Below are 21,395 nucleotides of genomic sequence, written 5' to 3'. Positions count from 1 at the left end.
GGGCTAAAAAATTATTTAGTCAGCCAATTGTGCAAGCTCTCCCACTTAAAAAGATGAGAGAGGCCTGTAATTTTCATCATAGGTACACTTCAACTATGGCAGACAAAATGAGAAAAAATCCAGAAAATCACATTGTAGGATTTTTTTATGAATTTATTTGCAAATTATGGTGGAAAATAAGTATTTGGTCACCTACAAACAAGCAAGAATTCTGGCTCTCACAGACCTGTAACGTCTTCTTTAAGAGGCTCCTCTGTCCTCCACTTCTTACCTGTATTAATGGCATCTGTTTGAACTTGTTATCAGTATAAAAGACACCTGTCCACAACCTCAAACAGTCACACTCCAAACTCCACTATGGCCAAGACCAAAGAGCTGTCAAAGGACACCAGAAACAAAATTGTAGACCTGCACCAGGCTGGGAAGACTGCATCTGCAATAGATAAGCAGCTTGGTTTGAAGAAATCAACTGTGGGAGCAATTATTAGGAAATGGAAGACATACAAGACCACAGATAATCTCCCTCGATCTGGGGCTCCACGCAAGATCTCACCCCGTGGGGTCAAAATGATCACAAGAACGGTGAGCAAAAATCTCAGAACCACACGGGGGGACCTAGTGAATGACCTGCAGAGAGCTGGGACCAAAGTAACAAAGCCTACCATCAGTAACACACTACGCCGCCAGGGACTCAAATCCTGCAGTGCCAGACGTGTCCCCCTGCTTAAGCCAGTACATGTCCAGGCCCGTCTGAAGTTTGCTAGAGAGCATTTGGATGATCCAGAAGAAGATTGGGAGAATGTCATATGGTCAGATGAAACCAAAATATAACTTTTTGGTAAAAACTCAACTCGTCGTGTTTGGAGGACAAAGAATGCTGAGTTGCATCCAAAGAACACCATACCTACTGTGGAGCATGGGGGTGGAAACATCATGCTTTGTGGCTGTTTTTCTGCAAAGGGACCAGGACGACTGATCCGTGTAAAGGAAAGAATGAATGGGGCAATGTATCGTGCGATTTTGAGTGAAAACCTCCTTCCATCAGCAAGGGCATTGAAGATGAAACGTGGCTGGGTCTTTCAGCATGACAATGATGCCAAACACACCGCCCGGGCAACGAAGGAGTGGCTTCGTAAGAAGCATTTCAAGGTCCTGGAGTGGCCTAGCCAGTCTCCAGATCTCAACCCCATAGAAAATCTTTGGAGGGAGTTGAAAGCCCGTGTTGCCCAGCAACAGCCTCAAAACATCACTGCTCTAGAGGAGATCTGCATGGCGGAATGGGCCAAAATACCAGCAACAGTGTGTGAAAACCTTGTGAAGACTTACAGAAAACGTTTGACCTCTGTCATTGCCAACAAAGGGTATAAAACAACATTTTGAGATAAACTTTTGTTATTGACCAAATACTTATTTTCCACCATCATTTGCAAATAAATTCATTAAAAATCCTACAATGTGATTTTCTGGAAAATAAATTCTCATTTTGTCTGTCATAGCTGAAGTGTACCTATTGATGAAAATTACAGGCCTCTCATCTTTTTAAGTGGGAGAACTTGCACAATTGGTAGCTGACTAAATACTTTTTTGCCCCACTGTATATGGCCAATATACCACGGCTAAAGGCTGTGCAAAGACACTCCGCGTTGCGTCGTGCTTAAGAACAGCCCTTAGCCGTGGTATATTGGCCATATACCACACCTCCTCGTGGCTTATTGCTTAACTATACCACGGCTGTCAGCCAATCAGCATTCAGGGCTCGAACCACTCAGTTTATAATACTCCATATGTGACTTAGAAATAGAATTAGAACCAATTATCCTGTCTCGACGTGTGACAACACGCGATAGCTCATGTAATAGGATAGCAATTGACTTCCTTTTAAAAGGATTTGTTAGAACCAATTTAGTTTGTCTCTCTTCTCCTCATCCTCTCCCCATACATCTTCTTCCACACTTGTACCTATTTATATAAAAACCTGATATAATGTCATATAACCTGATATATTTTCTAAGCAGGTACCATCCCTCCCATCAAGTCAGCGCGGCCCGAAGGCGACGACGTTAAGAAGCTCTTCTCCATTGGCTGCCCCGTCATCCTGGTCACTCTGGTCGTCGCCCTGCTCTTCATCATCCGCAAGAAACGCAAAGAGAAGAGACTGAAGAGACTGAGAGGTGAGGGAGGGAGGGAAAGGGGGACAGGTGTGGAGAAGAGATAGAGGGTTGCATAAGGGAGGGAGCAAAAGAGAGGAAAGAGCAATGGGAGAGGGAAGAAAGACAGGAAAGGGGCGAGAAGAGAGATGGATCTTGGGCGAGAGAGAAAGGAGAGAAGAGACTGAGGGGTGAGAGAGAGGGGGGAAAGGTGCGGAGAAGAGACTGAAGAGACTGAGAGGTGAGAGAGGGAGGGAAAGGGGGACAGGTGTGGAGAAGAGATAGAGGGTTGCTTACGGGAGGGAGCAAAAGAGAGGGAAAGAGCAATGGGAGAGGGAAGAAAGACAGGAAAGGGGCGAGAAGAGAGATGGATCTTGGGCGAGAGAGAAAGGAGAGAAGAGACTGAGGGGTGAGAGAGAGGGAGGAGAGGTGTGGAGAAGAGACTGAGGGGTGAGAGAGAGGAGAGGTGTGGAGAAGAGACTGAGGGGTGAGAGGTGAGAGGGAGGAGAGGTGTGGAGAAGAGACCGAGGGGTGAGAGAGAGAGGAGAGGTGTGGAGAAGAGACTGAGGGGTGAGAGAGAGAGGAGAGGTGTGGAGAAGAGACCGAGGGGTGAGAGAGGGAGGAGAGGTGTGGAGAAGGGACTGAGGGGTGAGAGAGAGAGGGAGGAGAGGTGTGGAGAAGAGACTGAGTGGTGAGAGAGAGAGGAGAGGTGTGGAGAGGAGACTGAGTGGTGAGAGAGAGAGGAGAGGTGTGGAGAAGAGACTGAGGGGTGAGAGAGAGGAGAGGTGTGGAGAAGAGACTGAGGGGTGAGAGACAGGAGACGTGTGGAGAAGAGACTGAGGGGTGAGAGAGAGAGAGGGAGGAGAGGTGTGGAGAAGAGACTGAGGGGTGTGAGAGAGAGGGAGGAGAGGTGTGGAGAAGAGACTGAGTGGTGAGAGAGAGGAGAGGTGTGAGAAGAGACTGAGGGGTGTGAGAGAGAGGAGAGGTGTGGAGAAGAGACTGAGGGGTGAGAGAGAGAGAGGGGGAGAGGTGTGGAGAAGAGACTGAGGGGTGAGAGAGAGATAGGGAGGAGAGGTGTGGAGAAGAGACTGAGGGGTGAGAGAGAGATAGGGAGGAGAGGTGTGGAGAAGAGACTGAGGGGTGAGAGAGAGAGAGGGAGGAGAGGTGTGGAGAAGAGAGAGAGAGAGGAAGGAGAGGGCAGAAGACTGGGTTGAGTGGTGAGTGAGAGAGAGAGGAAAGGTGTGGAGAAGAGACTGAGGGGTGTGAGAGAGAGGAGAGGTGTGGAGAAGAGAGAGAGAGAGAGGAAGGAGAGGGCAGAAGACTCGGTTGAGTGGTGAGTGAGAGAGAGAGAGGAAAGGTGTGGAGAAGAGACTGGGGGGTGAGAGAGAGAGAGGGAGGAGAGGGCAGAAGACCGGGTTGAGTGGTGAGTGAGAGAGAGAGAGGAAAGGTGTGGAGAAGAGACTGGGGGGTGAGAGAGAGAGAGGGAGGAGAGGGCAGAAGACTGGGTTGAGTGGTGAGTGAGAGAGAGAGAGGAAAGGTGTGGAGAAGAGACTGGGGGGTGAGAGAGAGAGAGGGAGGAGAGGGCAGAAGACCGGGTTGAGGGGTGAGTGAAGGAAAACGTGTTGAGAGAGAGAGCATAATAACTGAAGCCCTGCTCTTCTTTAATGTTCCCTCTAGATGCCAAAAGCCTGGCTGAGATGCTGATCAGGTAATATATTTCATCTCTGCTGTTCCTCTGTTTACATTTCATAACCCAAATGAAACATTCATACAACACACTGGACATTTACGGTGACCTTACCTCTAGATACAATGAATGTCTTAAAAGGCAGATAGAGAACTCCTATTTCTGAAGTAAGGGGATTTACGTTCTATATGTGTGTGTGTGTGTGTGTGTGTGTGTGTGTGTGTGTGTGTGTGTGTGTGTGTGTGTGTGCCTTGTGTCCCTGGAAGCAGTAAGAATAACCGGAGCTTTGACACCCCTGTGAAGGGGCCCCCCCAGGGCCCCCGACTCCACATCGACATCCCCAGAGTCCAGCTGCTCATCGAGGACAAGGAAGGCATCAAGCAGATCGGTCGGTGTAGTAGTGTGTTTGTGCGTGCGTGTGTTCTTGTGTTGCTGAGTGCCTACCTGATACGGATGTCATGAACATTAGTGTCCATGAATGAGCATGAATCCTCCGTCTTGAATAACTCTTGCCTCTGTCAATCCCTCTGTCAGGTGAAGACAAAGCCACCATCCCAGTGACGGACACAGAGTTCAGCCAGAACGTGAATCCCCAGAGCTTCTGTACGGGCGTGTCTGTGCATCACCCCGCCCTCATCCAGAACACCGGCCCTCTGATTGACATGTCCGACATCAGACCAGGGACAAGTGAGTGGCGAGCCCTAACTGTGCTTAGTCTGTTGTTCTTGGTCTGTTGATAAATACATAGTGGACTGATATTATATGTCCTGTCCATTCCCTCCATCATTGCCTTTAACTTACTGACTCTTGTGTTCTCCTCCCTCCCTTCACCTCTCCGCCTTCCTCCCGCCTCTTTCCCGGGAAGACCCGGTGTCGAGGAAGAGCGTGAAGTCGACCCACAGTACGAGGAACCGCTACTCCAGCCAGTGGACCCTGACCAAGTGCCAGTCGTCCACGCCCGCCCGTACCCTCACCTCCGACTGGCGCACCGTGGGCTCCCAGCATGGCATCACCGTCACCGAGAGCGACAGCTACAGCGCCAGCCTCTCACAGGACACTGGTGAGCCTGGCACATCATGCACACACACACACAGCACACACTCATGACGAGGCTACATACCAGACGACACACCCACTCTTGACACACACGCTCTCGTGTAACACACACTCTCGTGATATGCACACTTGTGATACACAAACACACACAGTTTATGATACGCGTACGCACACATATGCCGTAAATACACACTTGCACACATACATCAGTGGAGGCTGCTGAGGGGAGGACGGCTCATAATAGTGGCTGGAATGGAGCGAATGGAACGACATCAAAACACACGGAAACCATGTGATTGATGTACAGTGCCTTGCGAAAGTATTCGGCCCCCTTGAACTTTGCGACCTTTTGCCACATTTCAGGCTTCAAACATAAAGATATAAAACTGTATTTTTCTGTGAAGAAAAAGTGGGACACAATCATGAAGTGGAATGACATTTATTGGATATTTCAAACTTTTTTAACAAATCAAAAACTGAAAAATTGGGCGTGCAAAATTATTCAGCTCCCTTAAGTTAATACTTTGTAGCGCCACCTTTTGCTGCGAATACAGCTGTAAGTCGCTTGGGGTATGTCTCTATCAGTTTTGCACATCGAGAGACTGACATTTTTTCCCATTCCTCCTTGCAAAACAGCTCGAGCTCAGTGAGGTTGGATGGAGAGCATTTGTGAACAGCAGTTTTCAGTTCTTTCCACAGATTCTCGATTGGATTCAGGTCTGGACTTTGACTTGGCCATTCTAACACCTGGATATGTTTATTTTTGAACCATTCCATTGTAGATTTTTCTTTATGTTTTGGATCATTGTCTTGTTGGAAGGCACATCTCCGTCCCAGTCTCAGGTCTTTTGCAGACTCCATCAGGTTTTCTTCCAGAATGGTCCTGTATTTGGCTCCATCCATCTTCCCATCAATTTTAACCATCTTCCCTGTCCCTGCTGAAGAAAAGCAGGCCCAAACCATGATGCTGCCACCACCATGTTTGACCGTGGGGATGGTGTGTTCAGCTGTGTTGCTTTTACGCCAAACATAACGTTTTGCATTGTTGCCAAAAAGTTCAATTTTGGTTTCATCTGACCAGAGCACCTTCTTCCACATGTTTGGTGTGTCTCCCAGGTGGCTTGTGGCAAACTTTAAACCACACTTTTTATGGATATCTTTAAGAAATGGCTTTCTTCTTGCCACTCTTCCATAAAGGCCAGATTTGTGCAATATACGACTGATTGTTGTCCTATGGACAGAGTCTCCCACCTCAGCTGTAGATCTCTGCAGTTCATCCAGAGTGATCATGGGCCTCTTGGCTGCATCTCTGATCAGTCTTCTCCTTGTATGAGCTGAAAGTTTAGAGGGACGGCCAGGTCTTGGTAGATTTGCAGTGGTCTGATACTCCTTCCATTTCAATATTATCGCTTGCACAGTGCTCCTTGGGATGTTTAAAGCTTGGGAAATCTTTTTGTATCCAAATCCGGCTTTAAACTTCTTCACAACAGTATCTCGGACCTGCCTGGTGTGTTCCTTGTTCTTCATGATGCTCTCTGCGCTTTTAACAGACCTCTGAGACTATCACAGTGCAGGTGCATTTATACAGAGACTTGATTACACACAGGTGGATTGTATTTATCATCATTAGTCATTTAGGTCAACATTGGATCATTCAGAGATCCTCACTGAACTTCTGGAGAGAGTTTGCTGCACTGAAAGTAAAGGGGCTGAATAATTTTGTTAATTTTGTTTTGTTTTTGTTAAAAAAGTTTGAAATATCCAATAAATGTCGTTCCACTTCATGATTGTGTCCCACTTGTTGTTGATTCTTCACAAAAAAATACAGTTTTATATCTTTATGTTTGAAGCCTGAAATGTGGCAAAAGGTCGCAAAGTTCAAGGGGGCCGAATACTTTTGCAAGGCACTGTATTTGATACCGTTCCACTGATTTCATTTCAGCCGTTACCACGAGCCCCTCCTCCCCAATTAAGGTGCCACCAACCTCCTGTGACATACATACATATACAAAGGACACAAGTGAGCCACCCAAAACATAGGCTACGTACACACACACACACACACACACACACACACGTCTGTAGTCCAAGGAGCCAGTGTAAGATTGATATTTTTCATGTACAACACCAACACCAACTCTGTCTCCCTCTCTCTCTGTCTCCCTCTCTCTCTGTCTCCCTCTCTCTCTCTCTGTCCCTCTCTCTCTCTCTCTCTCTCTCTCTCTCTCTCTCTCTCCCTCCCTCTCTGTCTCTGTCTCTCTCTGTCTCTCTCTCTCTTTCTCTCTCTCCCTCCCTCTCCCTGTCTCTGTCTCTCTCTCTGTCTCTCTCTCTCTTTCTCTCTCTCCCTCCCTCTCTCTGTCTGTCTCTCTCCCTGTCTCTCTCTCTCCCTCTGTCTCTCTCTGTTTCTCTCTCTGTCTCTCTCTGTCTCTCTTTCACTCCCTCTATCTCCCTCTCTCTCTGTCTCTCTCTGTCTCCCTCTCTCTCTGTCTCCCTCTTTCTGTCTCTCTCTCTCTTTCTCCCGCTCTCTCTGTCTCTCTCTCTCTCTCTCTGTCTCCCTCGCTCTGTCTCTCTCTCTCTTTCTCCCGCTCTCTCTGTCTCTCTCTCTCTGTCTCTCTCTCTCACTCTCTCTCCCTCTCTGTCTCTCTCTGTCCTCAGATAAAGGGCGTAACAGCATGGTGTCCACAGAGAGCGCGTCCTCCACCTATGAGGAGCTGGCGCGGGCCTATGAACACGCCAAGCTTGAGGAGCACCTGCAGCACGCCAAGTTTGAGATCACTGAGTGCTTCATCTCCGACAGTTCCTCAGACCAGATGACCACGGGCACCAACGACAACGCCGACAGCATGACCTCCATGAGCACGCCGTCCGAGACGGGCCTGTGTCGCTTCACCGCCTCGCCACCCAAACCCCAGGAATACGACCGCGGAAGACCTACCAACGTTGCCGTGCCCATCCCCCACCGCGCCAACAAGAGCGAGTGGACTGGCAAAAGTGAGTATCAGACCTGCGGTTGATTAGAATGATCCTGTAGGTCAGTCTAATGCAAAGGCCTCTAAGCATGTTTAGAGTGAACAGAGTGACCTTTAACAAATGTGCCTGATAAAGATGCTTGTCAAATCGTTATCTCTCCCTCGTTCTCTCTTTCATCCCCCCCATCCCAGGTGACTACTGTAACCTTCCCCTCTACATGAAGACAGACCCTTTCTTCCGGAAGCAGTCGGAGCTGCGTGACCCGTGCCCGGTGGTGCCGCCCCGTGAGGCCTCCATCCGCAGCCTGGCCCAGCGGGCGTACCACACCCAGGGCCGTCACATGACTCTGGACTCCAAGCAGCAGCAGGCTCTGACTGTGGGCCACGCTGGCCTGGCCGGCCTCAGCGCCTCAGGGGGAGCATCAGGGGGTGGTGGTGGTGTAGGAGGGGCGACTGGAGGGCCGTCTGGTGGTTCCAGCACCTCTTCCCTGCCCCAGAGGACTCTCACCATGCCCGGCTCCTCCTCTTCCTCTGCGCAGAGCGCTGCAGCCGCTACCGACGCAGTCGCGGGAGGAGACTCTAGAGACCCTCTGCTGGAGAGCAGCTCGTCAGGCCCGGGCAGACTAGAGAGACAGAAGCAGGCGGCTGGCGGGGCCTACTCCAAATCCTATACACTGGTGTAGCAGGAGCCACTGGCGTGGATGTTGGAGCCTTGGGAAGGGTTTAGGGGCCACACAGACACACGTACACACACCTGACTCCTGCACTGTCAGGCCAGAGGGGGGCCGCTCGGCAGGGGCCAGATTGGGCTTTTTATAGCACAGGGGTTTGTCTTCTTTCTGCCTTTTTTCTCTCTCTCTCTATCTGTTGTTTTGCATTACCTTCCTTGGAAATAACTTGCTAAACTCAATATCATTTTATATTTGTTTTTGCAAACATTTTTCCCTATCTCTCACTCTCCCACTATCCCTCTCTCTCTCTCTCTTCTCTCTCTCCAATTATCTGTTGAGACACCTCAGAACTTATGCACAAAATACTTTCCACGTGCACTTGTTTTTTTGTGTTTTTTTTTTAAATTCAGAACGGTAAACGATAAACCGAGATGCAGTTTCACATAAACCTGTCTAGATGTTTTAGGCCGTTTCACCTGTTTCTTTTCGCGTCTCTGAACGGAAAGTTCAGAGTTCATACAAAAGCAGCGCGTTGCCACGGAAAGTGTTTATGCATAAACCAACAACCTCGGTTGTCTGTCCTCTGGCCCTCCAAGAGCCATCCTGGTACGGACTCACACAAACAGGCAACAGACTGTCGTTTCCACGACGATGTTGGAGGAGCCTTGGGGAATTTTTCTCATGCAATTCGTGACACTGTATAGAGTGTTACTGACTATTTTATAGGACAACAGGAAACAGAGCGGGGGGGGGGGGAGGAGGGGGGGGACAGGAATCGTCTTCATACGAAAGATGAATCAGAACTGTATTTTTGTTTTTTATGTTTGCTTTTCTCTTTTGGGAATATATAAACTCATGTGCATTAAAAGAGGTTAGAATGGATTTCACAGAACCGTCACGAGCCTGCGTGTGTGCGTGTATATGTGTAAATATATATGTATACATGTGGCTGGCACACACCTGCTGTGGACCTTTTTAATCAATCTGTATGCTGACTCCTTGGCGGAGGCCTGTGTTAAAAATACTCCTGTCCATTTGTTACTTGTGACAGTGGTTTGGGGACGATGACGTCACACTGTATGACATCACATGTCGGTCTCTCCCTTCTGGACTTTGGTTGGCCCGGTGTGATTGACACTGGCAGCGTCGCCTTGGAGATGACGGGGAAGATGGACAGAGCGAGGGAGTTGATTTGCCGTTCATTAGAGGCGCAGGGGTGAAATGACCACCCCTCCTCTTGGCCCCTCTCTGTCTTTCTCTCCAGTCCCCTGAAGCAGGAAGAAAACCCTTTGTTCTATTGATCATGTGCGGGTTGGTGCCACACACCCCTTTCCTCCATACAGCCCCCCCCCCTCTGTCTACCCAAACACTTCCAACCCACCACACCCCCATTCCTCCATACCTCCCTCCCCCTGTCTACCCAAACACTTCCAACCCACCACACCCCCATTCCTCCATACCTCCCCCCCCTGTCTACCCAAACACTTCCAACCCACCACCCCCCCACCCCCCCACCCCCCCCCCCCCCGTCCACACAGTCTCACTGTGACCTTCTAGCACACTCTGCTAGACAGGCAGACGTTTAATGACAGTAGTTTGGACTGACTGACAAATGGACTGCAGGCCAACAGACGGACAGACCAGCCTGGCAAAAGATGAACTCGACAGAAAGATGGATAAACAGATTACAGATTGAAACACAGGAGAATATACAAACGCGATAATGCAGCGAACAGCGTTGGTTTGCAAGGAGAGATAAGGAAGACAAAACATCTGTGTACGTGTTCAGGGAAGGATGAAAGAGGTGGCAGGTGGACATGAGTTGGTCTTATGAAATGAAGTGGCCTCAAGAATAAATCTGTCATCCAAGGCCCCCCCCATCCCAGGAAAATGTAATGATTGCCGGTTTCAGTTGGCGTTTCTTTTTTTCTTTATTTTCTTTATTCTAAACCCAAAGCTTAGCCCCATGACCCCCCCCCCCCCCCCCCCCCCACCACAAAAAAAATAAAATAAAACTGATTGCTCCCAATGTTTGCAATGGAAAATGTCACATCAGGGCTCTCGCAATATAAAAATGAAAAAATATATCATATTTGTTGTAAAAGATATGTACATATATATTTATATCTAAATATATCCCAAAATATATAACTGTTAAATAAAACAGAGAGAGATATAAAGTCATCGTAATTGAAAATATATGAAAATATAACTCATGAGACAATCGCTCAGTGGACGACGCCGCGGGTTAAGAGGAAGAGTGTAGGGAGAGGAGGACGGGAAACGGCTAGCACAACCAAGAAAGACAAAGAGAGATGAAAATGAGCGTTATAGCTACAGTATCTGAGGCCGAGTTTGAGGACGTGAACATTGAGGCCATGGCCTCGCGGTCGTTGGCCCCTCTGTCAGGTACGTCGGTAGCTACAGTGCAGGAACAGAACTACACTAAACATGCCAGTCAGGATGTAAACCTAAGTATCTACTGTAAGGAGTTAAGGCCCAGTGATGGGGAGTACCTTAGCCAGTGAGGCTGGCTGCAAACTAATGCAGTCTATTTGCATTTTGTAAAGCTTGTGTCAGAATGGCTTGTGTGTCAGTGAACCCCATGGCAGCCCCTGTGGTTCATGTGTTTTAATAACGTCAGACCTGTAGTCGATTTGGTTTGGAGTTGCCTCTGGTGGAGAGTAGACGACACTGCGGGTAGCTTTGGGGTCAGAGTGGCTTTTGTGGTCAGTGAGGTTAAAGTGCATTCCTTGTGGTCAGCAAGACCCTCTTTTAAGTGTACCTGTAGAAAGGGGGAGGGACCTACAGATAAAAGAAAGATTTCAGGGAACCTTTAACCATTTATAAGCACTAGTTAGTGAGCGGTACGGTAGCTTCAGCACTGAGTCACAAGCTAAGGCAACATCCGTGTAGAGTTCAGTTTAGAGCCTAACCCTGGCACAACTAACCCTGGCACAACTAACCCTGGCACGTGGGAATTCAGGTAACAGTGCCAGCCCACATTCTTATTGTGACCGTCCCCAAATCTACGGCCAACTTAGAAGTATGGCCCTACTTCAGGTGTTAAGAGAGTGCAAATGGTAGACACAAATGTAAACTGTTGTATTGTACCTTCCCAAGGTGTGTTCTGTTGACAGCCTCCATGACGTCTCATGACTGAACTTAAATGAAGACAGCACATAGTGACCTCTGTGTCTTACCGTTGTCATTATGTCCGTGCACAGCACTCTTATTCCGGACATACATACAACTGTTATAACTGCTCGTAACTGACAACACTCACGCTCCTCCCCGCCTGTTGCAGACAGTGAACAGGACAGGAGAGAGTCCGCTAGAACCTTTCCTTTCCGTTGATATTAGTATGGTACCGTTTGTTTTGTTTTGGCGTCCTTGGTTATGCAATTCTTTTGAAACGGTTTGCTTTGAGACGACACGGGGGTGCCACGTGAAGGGGTAGGCCTGTTCAGCCAATTGAAATCAGGGACTCCCCTAGATCCAACCAATCCCAGGAAAAGCCGTGTGCATATTGGATGGGGTCAGGGATCAAACTCCCCACCCTACCCTGACCTTTACCCCACCTATTTGACCAATCAGACTCTCAGTTACACCTGGTAATAACGTGCCCTGTGATCAGATTTGACCCACAATGTCTACTCCAGACCAATTTGATTGGGTGTGACCGGATGTGACCACAGATCCATTGCCAGGGCACATGTTAATATCAGGTCTCAAGGGGGTCTCAGATTCCCCCCTACCGGCACCTCCTGCCCCAACAGCATTGCTACCCCACTATTAAAGACTCTTGTACATAGCAAAGTGTTTTGTATAAATAAGTACTGTTTTCAACATCTCCAAATGAAACCAGGGCAACAATGTAAACTTTGATTCAAGTTATAACTTTAAACAGGAGAGGGTTAAAGAAAACTATAGAATTATAGTGACACTGCTTTAGAATTAGATTTTTGAATGGGGCAACAACAAACGAAATCCAGAATTGCTTTCACAATTGGTTCCTCTTTTTCAAGACGTTTTGCTTAAAATATTGATTTTCTTTCTTGTTCACTTTTTTTTTTTTTTTTTTTCTGTTGAGGAAAAACGGCATTGCATGCTCTGAATTATTTGTTGGTATAAAAATAAAGATGGAGAAACACATTTATGAAAAAGGGGTGAGGGGAAAAGCGTTTTAAAAAATACTGAGAGAGTTCTTAAAGTTTTATGGAAAATTTGCTTCAATTTGCAATTGCTTGTTTAACTCTACCGTTTTTTTTTCTTTTCTATGAAAACAAACAAAACCAGAAAAAGAGTACTCCAACACCTTGTGCAATAAAGCTATCTTTCTATGAGTCATATCTTCCTTTTTCCATCCTTTCCTTCACGCTGGATCAAGGGGTGTATTTATTAGTACATAATGTGGCAAAGCGTTTTGCCATGCAAAAACTTTTTGAACTAAAACGAGCAAGTTTTATTGAAAATCTCACAAGAATGATTGAATACTTGGTCGGAATAACCCAACGTGAAACTAGAGCAATTCATTACTTCAGCACTAGAGGGCAGTGCAACAACATAAAGAACGCCAATCCAGGATTACCCTGGAGTTTAATGGAGTGTGTTCAGTGTATGTTTTTTTTTCATTAGCAATCCATCTATTCATCTTTGAAATAGGATACATACTGCAATTACATACAGCACAATGTGCACCTTCTCACATGCTCGCTTACACACACACGCACACGCAAAGATACTCTCGCACATAATTATCTTCACAAATACACATATGCACATTTTTTTATTTATTTTTATTTTACCTTTATTTAACTAGGCAAGTCAGTTAAGAACAAAATCTTATTTTCAATGACGGCCTAGGAACAGTGGGTTAACTGCCTTGTTCAGGGGCAGAACGACAGATGTCAGCTCGGGGATATGAACTTGAAACCTTTCGGTTACTAGTCCAATGCTCTAACCATTAGCATATAAAGGACATATTATTCATATATATTCAGTTACATAGTATAAGACGGGATGTGTGTCATATTTAGTCCGTTCATTTTGTGTGTGTGTGTGTGTGTGTGTGTGTGTGTGTGTGTGTGTGTATGTGTGTGTGTGTGTGTGTGTGTGTGTGTGTATATAATGTCAAGTCAGTCTGTACTATTTACTTTGTTTTACTTAACACGCTGCGCAACACAGGTAACAGAGTTAGAGGAAATGTTTAGTCCTCTTGCTCTTTACATTTTGGAGAGGTCTCTGTCTGTCTGTCTGTCTGTCTGTGTCCCCCGCCAGTGTGTTTGTGTCCATCTGTCTGTCTGTCTGTCTGTCTGTGTCCCCCGCCAGTGTGTTTGTGTCCATCTGTCCGTCTGTCCGTCCGTCCGTCCGTCCGTCCGTCTGTCTGTCTGTCTGTCTGTGTCCCCCGCCAGTGTGTTTGTGTCCATCTGTCTGTCTGTCTGTCTGTCTGTCTGTCTGTCTGTCTGTCTGTCTGTCTGTCTGTCTGTCTGTGTCCCCCGCCAGTGTGTTTGTGTCCATCTGTCTGTCTGTCTGTCTGTCTGTCTGTCTGTCTGTCTGTGTCCCCCGCCAGTGTGTTTGTGTCCATCTGTCTGTCTGTCTGTCTGTCTGTCTGTCTGTCTGTGTCCCCCGCCAGTGTGTTTGTGTCCATCTGTCTGTCTGTCTGTCTGTCTGTCTGTGTCCCCCGCCAGTGTGTTTGTGTCCATCTGTCTGTCTGTCTGTCTGTCTGTGTCCCCCGCCAGTGTGTTTGTGTCCGTCTGTCTGTCTTGCAGAGCTCGGGTGGTGCGGGTGTGCTTCTACTTGGTCTCCTTCTTCTTCTGCTGGTACTTCCTGAACTGGTTCTGGATGGTGGCGGCAGCTTTCTCCACGGGCAGGGTGAGGCCGAGGGGCGCCGCTGCACACCCGTTGCTGCAGGCGGAGTCTTTCCGGTTGCACGTCAGGAGACAGGGCACAGCCAAAGTGGCAACAGCAACAGCCAACGTTGTATTGGGGAAGAGGTCCGAATTTACTGTGTGTAGCACACGTAGCAAGTACATAAGTAGTAAGGCACAAGTGGTTTGTAACGTTAGGGGTTATGAAGTAATGTAGCCTTTCAGCAAGCCTCTACTTTGGGTAGGCGATTCTACTACGTTGTTATCAATATAGATATATTGCCACGGAATGTCCGGGTGTTATAGATAAGAAAAACATAAATCCACACACTCGTATTACTGCTCCCGAAGTGTTTTGACGAGAAAATGATTTTTCGACCCCGTAACTGGGTTGCAATGAGGAAGACCCAGTCAAACCATTAAAACACTGTGTGAGCAGCATACCAGTGTACCAATTAAAAAATATATATACACGAATGATTTCCTCTCGGATCCATTTCCTGGGAAATGTTTTCGAGGTGTGTGCATTTCACTCTTTTAAACATCGTTTGGTCTCATTACTCACTCTTTCTGAACACTCCTAGGCTGTTCCTCCTCGGGCCATCGTACTGTAAACAAGAACACAGTGTGAACTGCCAAAGAAGCTTTAAAAAAAGACTATAATAAAACATTACAGGGAAAAAAAAAGGTGGTTAAAGGGGCAATCTGAAATTGAAACAACAACTATTTTGGTGAAAACCTGAGGGGGTTGGTGCCGGAGAAAAGTAACCCCTTGGAAATTCATTGACGGAGAGCTGTGGATGCAAGGACTGGCCATCCATTACATAAAAAGTATAGTTTTAAGCATGTTTGGAGGCTATACGGTGTCATTTTTACATTTGTTTTATTTTACAAACTTGGGGTAGAACGAGCTTATATTCTGAGTTCTCATGGGGTACAGGCAGTTGAACGACGCTCACGAGGCATTTACAAAGTTATTTTCTTCCAGAATTGATGGTTGCGTATAATTTATAAGTACCAAAAAAACTGGATGTACGCACCAGCAAAACTGCAGGTTACATCCCTTTCACTTACACACACACGGGCACGCAGCACGCAGCACACGCTCGCAAACAACACACGGGAAATGCTCGGCTACTGCGGGAACGCCCTGACTGTCCACCTCCTGTTTGCTCAGTGTATCGGGTCATTCTTCACAAGCCATTCCAAGGAAGACAGACAGACTTGCAGACAGGCAGCTATGTGTCCCCATAGCTAAGGTCATGTAGCGAATGTCATTCCGTAGAGGTGTTTCAGTAGCCAATTCGGTAAATGTTGGTAATTGACCCTTGTGTGTTTCAGCACTACAATAACGGGTGGCCCGGAGGCATTGAAAAATGCTGTGCGTTGATGGATCCAAAAACGTGTTGTTAACTAGCTGTTCGTGGTGTAATTCTGTCATCGCCATGGCATTGAAAAGGCTAAGTTATGCAGTCCATCCTTCTGCCAGTACGCTTTGGTCTCTCTGTGTCAGAATGACTTTGGCGCCCCCTATCGCATCTGAGTATGGCAGACTAACAAAAACTAGGCACCTCAAACATAATGGTTTCATGAGATTTTCATGACCTTATTTGTAATAAATGTCTGGGGAAATTATACTTAGCACTGTCAGATACCTCTAGTCTGTTATATACCTCCATTCCCCTGTACATTTGTTCAGTTCATTATATCGGCAGATTGCTATCCCTTCCACCAGAGATCACACAGCTACAGCTGCACATGTTCTTGACAGAACTGTGGGCCTTGACCTTGAGCAGAACCACACACACTACCTCTCCGATCTCCGGTCTGGGTAACGTCCGTCCGCAGACACAAATCCCCTCAATAGGGATTACAGGTACCGCCTGCTGGAGAAGGTGAAGCCTGGGATTGGCCTGCCTGTCTGTCTCTCTGCTGTACCTATTGGCCTGTACCAATTGAGCTGAGGCCTTACATCGTGTCGGTCAGCAACCATTCTTAAGACATTTGAGGTCAGGCTTTTCAAAAGCGAAAGGCTGCTTCTGTCTTGTTATTGTAGCGCCACTTTCCATTGTTTCTCATGAAACAGTTCTCAGATAGCCTGTAGAGCCATGTTTCCTTGTACACGGCTACCATCCCCCGCACCCTACTCTTAATCCCAGTCCCAGCCTGAGCCGTCACTGCTGCTGTAACACATGACTACCTGCTGGCTGGATGTTGAGCCGAGGTCCTCGGTCAACGTTAGCTAATTCAAGAGCGTGCAGTGGGGCGAGAAATTGACTCCTCCTCCTCCACAGCAGTCACCTCAGCACAGCGCGTCGTGTTGCGACGTCAACGAGTCAAAAAAACGCTAAACGAGGACGTATCCGACATGAGTGGTTGTTTCAGTTGTGAGGTCATGCCACAGGGGAGGCATGTTTCCGGGGAGGGTGAGGTGGTGTTAGGGGTGTGGTGCTGGCGGTGGCAGATGGTGGATGGGAATGTTTGAGGGACTGACCTCTGCTGTTGCGCTGCTCCTCCTCTTTTGGGACACATGGTGCACCTGCCAGGGCAGAACCTGGGTCACCACGAATCATACCACCATGATTACATTTGCGTGTGCGTGTGTGTGTTCCTGAACTTCTTGTTTACCTTAACGTCAGTGGAACACTCTTGTCGTGTGCGTGCATACTGTGAGAGAGAGAGAGGGCTGCAATTTAACCATGACTATTTGTGTGTGAGATAATTAAAGCCTCTTCAATCTGTGTGTGTGTGTGTGTGTGTGTGTGTGTGCGTGCGTGCGTGCGTGCGTGCGTGTGCGTGTTCATCCAATTACATCAAATCCTAAAGTGAAATGATGAGATCAAGTTGAGTATTGACCATCAGTTCCCTCTCTTTTTACAGAACACAGAACACTAATCAGGACAACTTCCTCAATATTTCTTAATTAAAAGCCCTCACTGTGGAGAAAGCTGTCTAAGATATTCGTTCTCACGCGAAAAAAAAACTTATCAGACAGTATTGACATAGCAATGGCTGATGGGGATCCTGATAAACTAAATGTAGCATCGTAGCGCCATAGATATTACATACGTGGACAACTCTTTCGGATACTCCATTAGGACATTTGATGACGCTACTTAGACAGCAGCTTGAAGCCTATCAAAGCCTATAAAAGCCTATCAAATGTGCAATACAGTGGTACAAAGTCAAATATACAGATCGAATGGTCTCCAGAATGCATATCGAACTCCACGAGTTGGACCAGCTGTTGACAGCATGTAAAAGTTATCGATAGACATGGGCTTACCTTTTCAACTACCCTGACCACCATGTACATAGCAGTTAGCATTGTAACTATCATCGTGACAACTCTTCCGTGATGCCACGGGATAGGCCCGCCGTGATACTGCTTATTTCCCTTATTTCCTCAGTCCAGCCGCGGAAGAGAGATCAGGTACACGCTGATAGATCCAAACAGTCAGTGGAGTGTGCTTTGCAGGAGGTAGATGGAAAACACACACACACACACACACACACATTCTCTGCCACAGCAGCCTAAGACCAATAAAGAGCTTGGCGGTACAGAAATAGAGAGGCGGTAATCATTTCCTCTACGCACGACTTTTCGTCCCTCTGGTGTGCCCTCGCCTCCTTGACAGTCAGGGAAGCTCTATATTCTCTGGCCAACCCAGGTGGCAAACAAATCATCTATCATAGAAGAAAGTCAATAGGTTAAGTCAAACAGGCCAATTTACATTCATAGTGGGGTTGTTGGATGGACCTCTTTGATTGGGCATCCGGGTCGAGCAGATGCCAGGCTGCCTGGGGTCAGATGTTATGCTACAGGCGAGGAGCAGCTAGAGTATAGACGACGCAGTGGCCAGGGATTTGTGAACAGATTGAGCTCGGTTGATCAATGAGATGACAACGTACGTTCACCCACTCAAAAGAAATACATCAGAAAGTTTGTTTGCGTTTTTCCCAATGTGTTATCACCGTGCTTTCAACCAACTGAAAGCACAACCAAATTCCAATGTAAAAACTATGTCTGATTTTTGGATTGGCTGTCATCGAAATGTCCATCGCTACGCTTTCAACCGTTTGAAAGCACAACAGCGTTCAAATGGGAATACAATGTCAGATATTTTCTTTATTTATACAACAAGGTGAATGTGTTATCACTGTGCTTCATCTAATAGCACAAACAAACACCTGGATTGCAGTTGAGACTACATCAAAACTGGATGGTGCTTGTGATCAATGCCGTTGGAGATTCTGTGCAGATTATTAAAGCCATTCTGAAGATCTCCACGTACCGGCAATCACCTCTGCAAGCTATCTTGAACATGCACACTTTCTATAGGTAGCCTAGCGGGTTGCCTAGCGAGTAGAGCGTTGAACTAGTAACTGAAAAGTTGCGAGATCGAATCCCCGAGCTGACGAGGTAAAAATCTGTCGTTCTGCCCCTGAACTAGGCAGTTTAACCCACTGTTCCTAGGCCGTCATTGAAAATAAGAATTTGTTCTTAACTGACTTGCCTGGTTACATAAAAATATGATTTTATAGGAAGAAATGCATAGTTACAGCAACTTCAAAATGTGGCCATGGGTGTGTTACTCATGTTAAGGTTGACTGTTACATTTGTTTGGAAGCTAGTCATAACTTTAGGCTATTTTACTGTATTACAAAGGTAATATTGAATTGTGTTTGGGTGACAATGCAACCAAATATCAACATTTAAATGAGATGCATCAACTACTGCTTGTATAGATCCATCTGAGCCACTGGCTTAATCCCATTTCTATCTTCTTTTTTTTTTGGTTGAGTTGGAGATGTGAATCCAACATACAATTTGTTAACTTGTCGATAAGTTACATGGCAATTTATTGTATTTGAAAAGTGATATTTGATTGTTGTTTGGTTGACAACACTGGGCACAGCACTTCATTTCAACGTGGATAATTGGGTAATATTTGATTGAGACCTTGATCAATGAGATTATAACCTATCTTCACCCACTCAAAAAGACATCACAGCCAAATATCAACATTTGAAGGAGATGTATCTTCTACTTGGATAGCTCCGTCTGCCCCACTGACTTAGTCTGGCTTTAATTCCAGTTTGTCTACAAATGAATAATTGATGCGAAGGATTCACGTCTCCATCTCAACCAAAAAATCTAAGGTAGCCCTTTCCTGCAGTCAATGACCAAAAGCGCCCATTTTGGCCTCATGTGTGGAATGTGATTAGTATTTCTCATAATGTCATCATTCTTCTTCTTTTTTACATTTAAACAACGAAAATCCTGTTTCTATGTCAGACAGTTTTGTTATATTTCAGTCTTCTGTGATGTATATAAAGTGTATATAAAGTGTAATATTGGGACGTAAACTCAAAATTGAATACATGTAACTCTATATATGACATGGAACAGGTGTCTTTTTTTTTGTAAGCCCATAACCATGTGTGTGCGTGTGGTGTATACTTTTGATTCAAAGTAGATTTGTATAAGACTATCAAGAATCACTCTGTGTGACCCTGATTTAGCCCACTACAGTAAAAGGTTAAACCCAGCTAAATTCAAAACAGCACTGTTTTTGAGAGCTGTAGCAACACTTTTCCTGTTGTGCAAAGCTATAAGCTATATCTTTTCAAAAACCTGCAGTAGCAAAGATGATCTATACTCTATACTGACCGGGGAAACCCCCATTCTGTTATAGACAGAATCCTGTGACGTGACAGACCAATCAGGACTCATCTTTCGGCATGGCCAACCACCCCATTATCTAAGCCAATAATGACTAGCTAGGAGAGACATTTCATTCTCCGGTAAAGCTAAGTGCTTTCCCCTGTGCTAAACTAGGCTCATAATTTAACATTTGAATTCATATTTACGGATCACATACACGTTTGTAATTATGGCACATGAAAGTTCACATGTTCAAGAATGAATTTCAAAAATATATATACACAGTATCTCACAAAAGTGAGTACACCCCTCACATTTTTGTAAGTATTTGAGTATATCTTTTCATGTGACAACACTGAAGAAATGACACTTTGCTACAATGTAAAGTAGTGAGTGTACAGATTGTATAACAGTGTACATTTGCTGTCCCCTCAAAATAACTCAACACACAGCCATTAATGTCTAAACCGCTGGCAACAAAAGTGTGTACACCCCTAAGTGAAACCTTTGAAAACTTTTGAAAAGTGCCTTCCAAAAGTATCCATCCCCCTTGGCATTTTTCCTATTTTGTTGCATTACAACCTGTAATTTAAATGGATTTTTATTTGGATTTCATGTAATGGACATGCACAAAGTAGTCCAAATTGGTGAAGTGAAATGAACAAAATGACTTGTTTCAAAAAATGATAAAAAATTTCAAACTGAAAAGTGGTGCGTGCATATGTATTCACCCCCTTTGCTATGAAGCCCCTAAATAAGATCTGGTGCAACCAATTACCTTGAAAAGTCACATAATTAGTTAGATTGTACACAGGTGGACTTTATTTAAGTGTCACATGATCTGTCACAGGATGTCAGTGTATATATATACACATGTTCTGAAAGGCCCCAGAGTCTGCAACACCACTAAGCAAGTGGACCTTTCCAAACAGCTCAGGGACAAAGTTGTGGATAAGAACAGATCAGGGTTGGGTTATAAAAAAATAAACAAAACTTTGAAAACCCCATGGAGCACCATTAAATCCATTATTAAAAAATGTAAGAATTATGGCACCACAACAAACCTGCCAAGACAGGGCCGCCCACCAAAACTCACGGACCAGGCAAGGAGGGCATTAATCAGAGAGACAACAAAGAGATGAAAGATAACCCTGGAGAAGCTGCAAAGCAGCACAGCGGAGATTGGAGTATCTGTCCATAGGACCACTTTAATCTGTACACTCCACAGAGCTGGGCTTTACGGAAGAGTGGCCAGAAAAAATACATTAATTAAGAAAAAAATAAGTAAACACAAAAGGCATGTGTTTTTTCCATCTACGTAACATTG

The 21,395-nt window shown here is 46.0% G+C and overlaps 1 protein-coding gene and 1 non-coding gene across 7 annotated transcripts in view; one reads left to right on the top strand and one right to left on the bottom strand.

Moving 5' to 3' along the window:
- LOC110503487 (cell adhesion molecule DSCAML1) overlaps positions 1–10,408 on the top strand; it is a 244,999-nt gene extending 234,591 nt beyond the window's left edge. For 2 of the 5 annotated variants that reach the window (XM_036961295.2, XM_090218145.1), the window contains 7 exons: positions 2,013–2,171; positions 3,825–3,855; positions 4,101–4,222; positions 4,369–4,521; positions 4,700–4,894; positions 7,546–7,881; positions 8,052–10,408. In XM_036961295.2, the coding sequence (XP_036817190.2) occupies positions 2,013–2,171; positions 3,825–3,855; positions 4,101–4,222; positions 4,369–4,521; positions 4,700–4,894; positions 7,546–7,881; positions 8,052–8,542 (1,487 nt within the window). In that variant the 3' untranslated portion in view covers positions 8,543–10,408. The remainder of the gene's footprint in view (positions 1–2,012; positions 2,172–3,824; positions 3,856–4,100; positions 4,223–4,368; positions 4,522–4,699; positions 4,895–7,545; positions 7,882–8,051) is intronic. The other 3 variants (XM_036961298.2, XM_036961296.2, XM_036961297.2) reach the window with 3 other exon arrangements.
- Positions 10,409–13,305: 2,897 nt separating this feature from the next.
- Positions 13,306–17,067, bottom strand: LOC118944093 (uncharacterized). Of its 2 annotated transcripts, none has more exons than XR_016491281.1 (3): positions 16,895–17,067; positions 14,966–15,008; positions 13,306–14,450 (listed from the first exon to the last, which is right to left on the bottom strand). It is a non-coding gene; the product is annotated as an uncharacterized LOC118944093 (transcript). The 2 variants fall into 2 exon arrangements; XR_016491280.1 differs by having other exon boundaries at positions 13,538–14,537.
- Positions 17,068–21,395: the final 4,328 nt, after the last annotated feature.

Source organism: Oncorhynchus mykiss, chromosome 24 (genome assembly GCF_057628025.1).
Source record: "Oncorhynchus mykiss isolate SJ-2025 chromosome 24, ASM5762802v1, whole genome shotgun sequence".
Classification (NCBI taxonomy): Eukaryota; Metazoa; Chordata; class Actinopteri; order Salmoniformes; family Salmonidae; genus Oncorhynchus; species Oncorhynchus mykiss.
This window is presented reverse-complemented; position numbering and strand designations above follow the sequence as displayed.